The 9,630-nt window shown below is 51.8% G+C and overlaps 1 protein-coding gene across 1 annotated transcript; it reads left to right on the top strand.

Moving 5' to 3' along the window:
- Positions 1 to 2,732: 2,732 nt before the first annotated feature.
- LOC131567825 (peptidase inhibitor 16-like) lies at positions 2,733 to 7,459 on the top strand. Its single transcript, XM_058819572.1, has 5 exons — positions 2,733 to 2,955; positions 4,235 to 4,447; positions 5,178 to 5,287; positions 5,564 to 5,652; positions 6,667 to 7,459. The coding sequence occupies exons 1-5, from the start codon at positions 2,803 to 2,805 to the stop codon at positions 6,771 to 6,773; spliced, it is 672 nt and encodes a 223-aa protein (XP_058675555.1). The 5' UTR covers positions 2,733 to 2,802; the 3' UTR covers positions 6,774 to 7,459.
- Positions 7,460 to 9,630: the final 2,171 nt, after the last annotated feature.

Consider the following 9,630-nt stretch of genomic DNA (forward strand, 5'->3'; position numbering starts at 1 on the left):
TGGGCAGCTGGAAGTGGCCTCATGGTCAGAGGTCCTGGTTCTCCTGGGGAGCTTCAACCATACTGAGATTTGTTGGAGAGATAACACAGGCTGGAAGTCCAGGGAGTTCCTGCAGATCATTGAAAGTAACTTTTTGATAGGAGGGGTGGAGGAGCCAAGGAGGAGAGGTGTGTTTCTGTTTTGTACTGCCAAACCAGGAGGGACTGGTTGAAGAATGGAAGGTTGGGGAAAGCCTTGCCTGTAGTGACCCATGTTATGATGAAACTCAGGATCCTGTGTGGGTAGCAGGGCCAGAATCCTGATTTTCCAGAGGGCCAATTCAACCTTTCCAAGGACCTACTTAGAGGAACCCCATGGGATAGGGCTCTAGAAGGGAAGGGGGCCTAAGAAAGCTGGTCAATATTCAAACATCCAACTCAAGACCAGTGTATCCCCATGATCCAGAAATCAAGCAAAGGGGGCAGGAGACCTGCATGGAAGAGCATGGAGTTTCTAGCAATTCTCAAATAGAAGAAAGACGCTTATGGGATATTGAAAAAGGGACAGGCACATGACAGATCTATAGGAACATCTTTGGGGTATGTAGGGATGCAACAAGGAAGGCCACAGTCCACTTGAAATTGAGTCTGGCAAGGGATATCAAGAACCACAAGAAGGGTTTCTCCAAGTGCATCAGCAGCAAAAGTAAGATTAAGGGAAATGTGGGGCTGCTGCTGAATCCACTGGGTGTCCTGGGCATGGAATATACAGAGAAGGTGAGATTTCTCAACACCTTCTTTGCCTCAGTCTTTACTGCTGAGAGCAGCCCTCAGGAATCCCAGATGTTGGAAGTAAGAGATGAAGGATGGAGAAAGGAAAACTTCCCCTTGGTCACAGAAAGTTGAGAGAGAGACAAACTTAACACCCATAAATCCATGGTGGGATGCACCCACAGGTGCTGAGGGAGCTGGCAGAAGTTGTTTACCCACTCTTCATCATCTTTAAAAAACCCTAGAGAATGAGAGAGGTTCCCAAAAACTGGAGAAAAGCCAGTGTTAAATCCTGTCTTCAGAAGGGGCAAGGAGGATCTGGGGAACTCCCAGCCAGTCAGCCTCACCTTCATCCCCAGAAACATGATGGAACAGCTCATTCTGAAGATCATCACAAACACCTGGAAGTAAAGGAGGTTATTGGAAGGGTCAGCATGGACTCACCCAGAGGAAATCCTGCTTGGCCAATCTGATGCCCTCTGTGATGGCATGGCAGGATGGGTTGATGAGAGGAGAGCAGTGGGTGGTGTCTTCCTTGACTTCAGCAGGATTTTGACACTGTGTCCTGTAACATCCCCATGGATAAGCTCAGGAAGTGTGAGTTGGATGAATGGACAATGAGGTGGATCAAGAACTGGCTCAATGGCTGAGCTCAGAGAGTTGTGAGCAGAGCAGAACCCCTTGAGGTCTGTAGTCAGTGGCATTCCCCAGGGATCAGTAATGGGTCCAGTCTTATCTAATTTGTTTATCAACAGCCTGGGTGAAGGGATGGAATGGACCCTGAACAGGTTTGGTGATGGCACAGAACTGGGGAGTGGCTGATCCACCTGAAGGCTGGGCTGCCCTTCAGAGGGACCTGGACAGGCTGCAGAGTGGGATGGAGAGAAACCTAATGAAGTTCAACAGGAGCAAGTGCAGGTCCTGCACCTGGGGAGGGATAACCCCAGGTACCAGCACAGGCTGGGGGTGACCTAGTGGAGAGCAGCTCTGCAGAGATCCATGAGTTGACCATGAGCCAGCAGTGTGCCCTGGGGCCAGGAGGGACAATGGGATCTATTGGGGAGCATTGGGAAGAGTGTGGTGAGCAGGTCAGGGAGGTGATCCTTACCCTCTGCTCTGCCCTGGGGAGGCCATGTCTGTGTTCACTTCTGATCTCAAGAAAGACAGGAGTTACTGGAGAGACTCCAATGGAGGCCATAAAGATGAAGGGACTGGAGCATCCCTCTGATGAGGAAAGACTGCTGGACCTGTTAGTCAGGAGAAGAGAAGACTGAGGGAGGATCTCATCAATCCGTATAAATATATCCAGGAGGTGTCAAAGGATGGTGTCAGACTCTTTAGTGATGCCCAGCAACAGGACAAGGAGCAATGGCCATAAGCTCAAAACACAAGAAGTTCCACCTCAAGACAAGTAAAAAAATCATTCCATGGAGGGTGGAAGAGCACTGAACAGATGCCCAGGGAGTTATGGAGTCTCTCACTCTGGAGATATCTCAAACTCACCAGGATATGTTCCTGTATCACCTGTCCCAGGTGATCTTGCAGAGGGGTTGGACTGGATGATTTGCAGAGGGTGCTTCCAACCTCAACTATTCTGTGATTTTGAGGAAAAGGACAGAAGGTAAACAAGGGGACCCATAACTGAGGGTTCAGGGGTTGGCTGAGGTTTGGAGCAGCAGAGGGGTTGGACTGGATGATTTCCAGAGGGCGCTTCCAACCTCAGCTATTCTTTGATTTTGAGGAAAAAGACAGGAAGTGAACAAGGGGACCCATAATGGAGGTCTCAGGGGATGGCTGAGGTTTGGATGAACAATGCCAGTCCAGGGACTGGGATTCAGGCATGGACAGTGACCCTGCGTGTTGGCACCAGTCCCAGGGCAGCCTCTCCATCAAGGCCAATATGTGACACGGGTGTGTCCCATGGGGCTCCAAAACTCTAATAAATACATTTCCTCCCCAGTCTTCAAGCTGTTGGGTGTTCCTGGCTCTTGGGAGGTGCTTTAAATCCGACTGCCAGAGCCGTGGGCTGCTGAGAGCAGAAGCTGCCTGCACAATGCTGAGCTCAGGTCTTCCTCCCGTTCTCCTGGTGCTCTCAGTGCTGGAGCTGAGCTGGTGCCTGAGTGATGAAGAAAAGAAGATCATCGTGGATGAGCATAATAAATATCGCTCCCAGGTCTCTCCTCCTGCCCAGGCTATGATGAAGATGGTAAGTGGCTTTTATTAGAGAGGAATATTGGGGTGTTTGTGTGGTCCAAGGCTTGATCTTAATGCAAGGAGGGGTCAGGGAGTTCCTTAGGGGAGGCAGAGCAATTCTCCTGTAGGGTTACAAGCAGGTGTTAATGGAGGGGTTTCCAAAGCTGCCTCTAAAGAGAAGAGTTTCCTTTACCTTTGGAGTTGTCTTTGATCATTTTCTGGAAGTTCCTAAGCGTGATGTGAGTCCCCAGATGCTCTTCCATGAGAGTGGTGCAGCTCTCACTCACAGGCGTGCCTGCTGGAGCTCCCTGTGATGGCAGGAAGGGCAGGTGAGACCCTGCCATGAGCAGGTGCCATGACCTGGAGACACACCTCACACCAAAGAGGTGAAAAGAGGGAATCCTGCTGTGTGGGACATCACACACTGCTCTGTATTTGCATCAACTTCAAACATGTTCGTCAAATCTGTCAGTTATTTGGGCCCATCATGCTCCTACTCCTCTGCATGCCTTGTGCAGGGCTGCCTTGGATGTGAGGGATCCCCTGTTTTGCTTGAGGAAATCAAGTCAGGTCCCACATCACATGTGGCTGCAGCAGGAGCAAAACTGAGCTCTGGAGCTGGTGCTTTTTGTCTTGCTCAGACTCTTGATTTTATTAGAACTTGGCTATGAAGTTTTATCTTGCACCACATGTGATTTGTCCTCATTGTTTGCAAATTATGGGGAGGAGGAGGACAAGTGTTTATCCTGGAAAGTTGGAGCCCTTTCCTTCTTGGGTCACTGTGTTTGGAGGACACCTCCCTGCCTGGCCCAGAAGTTGCCCAGAATGAGTAAAACCTTTGTGGGCTGATAAATGGGAGTTTAACAACCAAACAAAGCCAAAAATTCAGGGAGAGGAGACCTAACAGTGACTGCAGAATCAAAGGAGACAGAGCCAGAACCCTCAGCACTGTGATGGTTTCTCCACACTGAGTTGAGGATGCTCCATGATAGTGTCAGATGAATTAGGAGAGGTTGTGAGAGTTGTGCTGGTGCCCTGACCTTCTCCTGTTTGAAGAGATGCAGAGAAGTACATCTAGGCCCAGAATGGAGGCCCAGGCAGGTTAAACCAAGGCTTGTGCTGGACAGACCATGGAACTCCCCTCTCCTGAGGGTTGTGCTGGGCAGGGGTTTGAATTTTCTTCATGAATGGGGAAACTTTGGCCAGACAGCGCAGGGGTCCTTGGTGGGTGCCTTGTTCCTGTTGGAGAGCCCAGTGTCCCTCCCTGTGTGCTGACTCCGAGCTCCTTTCAGACCTGGGACCCCGACCTGGAGGTTGATGCTCAAAAGTATGCAGAGAAATGCATCAGGGCCCAGAATGGGGGCCCAGGCAGGTTAAACTTCTTTGCTACACCTTCAGCCCTGGATGTAAAATTGGCCATTGAAGAATGGAACAGGGAGAGGAAATTCTTCAACCCGAAAACATCCGAGTGTGTCCCCGTGCATTCGTGTGACAACTATGTCCAGGTACCAGGGGTGGAGGGGCTGTTGGGGTGGAGCACTGCCCCAGCTCCTCCCAAAATCTTTGCAAAAGGACAGGGAACCAGGTGGGATTCACAATGATGGAGGCAGACCTGGGCATGGTGTCAGTCATGAGTGGCCTTTTGGAGAAGAACTTTTTTGAGACAAGCTCTGCAGCCCTTTTGTTTGGCTGCTCAGCAGTGCCAGCTCAGTGCCAACTTATCTTGGGTAGAAGGATGAGATCTGAGTGTTTCTTCACAGCTTGAGTGGGAGCAAGGAGGAGAAGCGATGGTGGTGGTAAGTGGATAGATGGATGGATGGATGGATGGATGGATGGATGGATGGATGGATGGATGGATGGATGGATGGATAGATGGATGGATGGATATGGATGGGGATGGATGGATGGATGGATGGATGGATGGATGGATGGATGGATGGATATGGATGGATGGATGGATGGATGGATGGATGGATGGATGGATGGATGGTTCCAACACCAAAGCAGAGGTGGTGATGCTCTGCCTGGGTAGACTGTATGGTAGGAAAGCTGTGGCACTGGGATGTATGGCCTTGGGAAGGTGGTTCAGACAGGGGGAAGGGGGAAGATCCTGAATGCTAAAGTAACGTGGGCATGGGGATCTGGGGCACATGCTGGGAGATGAGGAAGATATTGGAGCAGCCTTTAAGGCCAGGGGAGAGACTGCCTCACCTTCAACCCTGGTCTTTGCCTTAGATGATCTGGGCAACAACAACTCGTGTTGGCTGTGGGAGCCATTATTGTGCAAAGATCAAGGGAATGGAAGCAGAGAACATGCACCTGCTTGTCTGCAACTATTATCCCCCGTAAGTCCCAGGCTGCAGTGTCCATCCCCTGCTCTGTTCTAAGGGGTCAGGGATCTGCTCATCCCCCAGAGTTGTCTCCCCTGGCTTTATCTGCCTTGGGGTCAGGCTGGTGAGTAAACAGCCCTGACAGGCCGTGGCAGGAGACCAAGACCTGTTTTCTACATTAATCCCAAGTTTTGCCTTGGCTGGGATATCCCAGCTGAATCAGCCCCCTCTCTGGAATGGGTGTTTCCCCTTTCCTCATGTCTCCTTTATCTTTGCATTTTCTGCTTCCAGGAGTAATATAACAGAAAAAAAGGCCTACTGGGAAGGACCCTCGTGTAAAATGTGTCCCAGGGGCACAGTCTGTGTGAACAACCTGTGTGGTGAGTGAGCAGAGCCATGCATGGCCCTGGGGGGGATGTTGGGACTGAGACCCCGGGCTGGTCTGAGCTCTGAACCCTCCCAGAGCTGTCAGGAAGCTCCTGAACTGCAGTTCCAGGGCTGGACCATGAGACATCAGGAGCAATTGCTGCTCCAAACAGAGGCCAACTGCCTTAAAATGAGGAGGGTTGGTCAAGGGCCTTGTACCCCATTAGGGAGCATTTTTTTGCCCCTTGTGGGGCAGGAGGTTGTGAGGGACATGAGATGTCACCAGTTTGGGAACCCCACAGTGGGGGATGGCCCCAACAAGAGGGTTTGGCTGCTGTTTCAGCCCCTCATTGGTTTCTGCTGGTCCTGCTCAGTGCAGGGGATCCATTGAGGTGAGCCAGCCCTAATCCCTGGCACTTTTCATTTCTGCATCTTCTTCACCCACCCTAACAGCCCTGCCAAAACTCACAGCCACAGCCAAACCAGAGCCCACAGCATCAGAGGCCACCATAACCACAGCCAAGCCACCATCCAAAAGCTCACTTCCAACCACAATCACAGCCAAGCCACCCCCCACAGCCATACTGCCAAACACAGCCAAGCCCAAACCCCCAAAACTCTCACCCATCACAAGAGCCAAACCAAAACCTGCCATCACTCTCCCAACAACAACCCCAGCCAGGCCAAAACCCTCAACACCAAAACCTACCACAACTCTGGCTAAGCCAAAATCCACCACAACTCTGGCTAAGCCAATATCTGCTGCTACAACACCAGCATGTGCCACAAGGGCAAAGACACAACTGAAAACTGCCACAACCACAAAGCCAAAGCACAAAGACCTGATCCTGTTGAACCAGGATCATTCTTTCCTCTGAGCCCAAGTTAGACCCATCTCCAGAGGTTGAGGCAGGCAATGGAGAGCTTCTTAGCTCCCTCACTAAAGAGGATCTTCTACTCTAACTTCATCTTGTCTTCTTTTCCTTCCATATCTGCCCTGGACACAACAAAACCGGGAACAAACTCAGACCGGACAAGTGTGGATCAGCCCAAAGGAGGAGCACCCAGTACCTGCCTGGGCCTTTCACTCTTCCTCCTCCTCCCCAGTGCCATCCTGGTGGGCCTTCTGCTCTGAAGGGTCTTCCTCAGCTCTCCCTGCACCCTCACCAAGGCTTTTGTAAGCGCTGGTTGTTCCACAGCCCTGGCAGGCTCAGGAGCTCCTTGGACAATTCCTGTGCTCCCTCCTTGTGCTGCCTGCTCTGCTGCAGCCCCAGAGAGCCAAGGGCAGCTGATGCTGGGGGAGCTTTGTCCCCTTCCTGAGGAGACCTGAGGGCAGGAGGGTGTTTGCCATAACGCTGGTGACCTTGGATGCTTCTCCTTTTTCCTGGCTTCTGTTCCATTTCCAGGCTGGAAGTGTTGAGCTCCCCCACTTACCCACAAACCCATATGGCTGACCCTGGGGACAGCAGGGTGACTTGGGGACAGTGAGACATGGTGGTTGCATAGGTCTTTGTCAGGAGGAGTTTCCCACATAAAGGCTCTTTTCCCTCCCAGTGTGTTTCTTTCAGTTTTGGACATATTTTATCTCTTTTCTATCTTATCCAATTAGAATGGCTATTTGAGGATTTCTGTTTCCTCCTGGTTCTGGTGGAGCTCTGGCCAGTACTGCCCAGCTGTTCTCCCCTTTCCTCCTCCCACTCTGCAGCCCTTGCCTCCTCCCTCTCTCCTCCTCCCTCTCTCTTGCTCTCTGGCACATATCCCATTCCTCAGTCACTCCAATGCCACAGATTTATTTTTCACGTGTCCCTGCACCTGTGTGCACACACAGAAGAGAAACCTTCAGAGCTGAGAGAAGCCACCAGCTCCTTCATGTAGCTTTTTCCTGCATGGCTTCATTGCATCATTTCAGTGTATTTGAATTTAAATACAGACCCTGCTTGATGTGTAACTTGTGTGTGTCTGGTCAGGGAGAACAAATCCCCACGTGTGTTGGTACAATCTGAGCTCCAGAGGTACAATTGATGCTGTTAGAGGTTATTGGTGGCTCTGCTGCCCAGCAGCCCCAACAGTGCAGCCTAGGAGCCCAGCTGGCTGCAGGATGCTCTGAGCTCCCAGCCCGGCCCAGCCCAGGCAGGAGGTGACCAGCAGATGGCACTGGGACAGGCACCGCTGAGAACTGGGCACCTCTACTCGCCCCCACACCCTGCCCACAGCTCTGAGCTTTATTTCACTGCCAGCCTCAGGTGTGGTTAAGAATCAGATTAGAAATAACCTCATGCCCAGGTGCTGTGGATGCTTCTTGTCTCCTGCTGTCCAGCTGCCTTGGGGGAGAAATCCATCCCTGCCCTGTGGACAGATAAAAACACAGCCCCAGAGGCTGCAACTCAGCCCTGTGAGGGGAGAGGGCTCTGAGCTGGGACAGCATTTCAGTGAAGGACAGTTGGCATTCCCTAAAAGTTCCCTCGAAACACCACCAAGAGCAGAAGAACATTTCTCCTCCCAGCAAGATCAGGGCACTTGGGCAAACCCTGATTTTTTGCAGGGCTGGATCCCCCACCCTGCTGAGAGCCATCGAGGCAAAATGCTGCTGCTGATTATCAGGCACCAACAGAATTCCAGGATTGCAGTGTTTTATCACTGGTGTGGGGCTGTGAAAACCCTTGAGTTTTGTTTTCCTGGAGGTCTTGACTTGTGGGGACAGGCTGTTGTGCAAGGACCTATTTATAGAGATCCTTGCAGCAGCAAACTCCAAGCCAGAAGGAAATCCGCTTTCCTCTTGCCCTGCTCCCCGGGACAGCAGGGCTGAGCCTGCCCACACCGGCATTTGGGGGCTTGGCTTCAGGGTGAATTTGGGGGTTTAGGCCAGGACAGAGTTTGGTGTGGTGCACAGAAACATTCAAGGCAGAGTTTTGCAGCATTTCCACTCCATTTCTGGAGTTGGCATAAAGGGGATTCTGGCACTGGGGTGACCCTGGCAGAGATTCTGCCAGGTTCTTACAGCCCCATGGCCCTGTGTGCTGAGAGGAGGAGAAGGCATTACCCACCAGCTGTGCTGCCTGGGGTGACATGGTGGCATTTGTGGTGTTTGTGAGGCCTGGCTTCTTTATCAACCTCACCTGCTGGGTTCCCTCCATCCCAGGGCCTGTTTCCAGGCCATTGGAACCATCTGCAAAACTAAAACAGGAGGGCAGTTCTTCTGGGACTAAGGAATCTATTTTGGCCAAATCTGCCAAGCTCCAGTTTGCAGCACAGCTTCCAGAGTAGCTCCTGTCTTCAGCTGCCAGAGGGGAGTGGTGCTCACACCTTCTGCACTGCCAGGGTGGGAAACCCACGATGGCAAAACTGGGATGACCAAGGGGAGGTTTTGATACCTTGGCCAAAGAGCTCCAAGTGAGCCCTGATGAGGTCGTTTTCCTCATCTTGAGCTCCAGTTTTACAGCTCCTTGGAAAGGCTGCAGGAGCTGGGACCTCCCTAGAGAGCCTGATGTTCCTGGTGACTTGCTGAGGTGGAACTGGGTGGGAATGGGCTGTTCCTGCAGCTGTCAAGGCATTGTGGTGACAGACACAATTGGATGAGGTGTCTCACCGTGGCCTCCCTCATCTCAGCTCCCCCTAGCACTCACTGAACTGGTTTGGATAATACCCCACTGTTATCCTGCCCAGCTCAGGGAAATTCCCCATCAACACTTGTGTCTCAGCATTTTTAAATAATAGAGTGGATTAATGGATAAATAGTGTGGAAGATGACTAACTCCTCCAGAACTCATAAGTCTGTGTGAGTAGGGAGAAAAGAGAGATCCTGTTACTCCCAAAGCAGAGCAGGAGCCTGTTAGACACTGGCCAGCCCTGCTGGAGATGTGAGTCAATAGAAACCCAGCCTTGGTCACTTCTGTGCTGCACAGTGGGGCCTCTTGGAGCCAGCAGAGCCTGTCAGGTGCGGGTGTGTGGCTCCTGTCCCTGTCCCCATGCAGTGGCTGCTGCTCCAGGGGTGG

Source organism: Ammospiza caudacuta, chromosome 24 (assembly GCF_027887145.1).
Source record: "Ammospiza caudacuta isolate bAmmCau1 chromosome 24, bAmmCau1.pri, whole genome shotgun sequence".
Lineage (NCBI taxonomy): Eukaryota > Metazoa > Chordata > Aves > Passeriformes > Passerellidae > Ammospiza > Ammospiza caudacuta.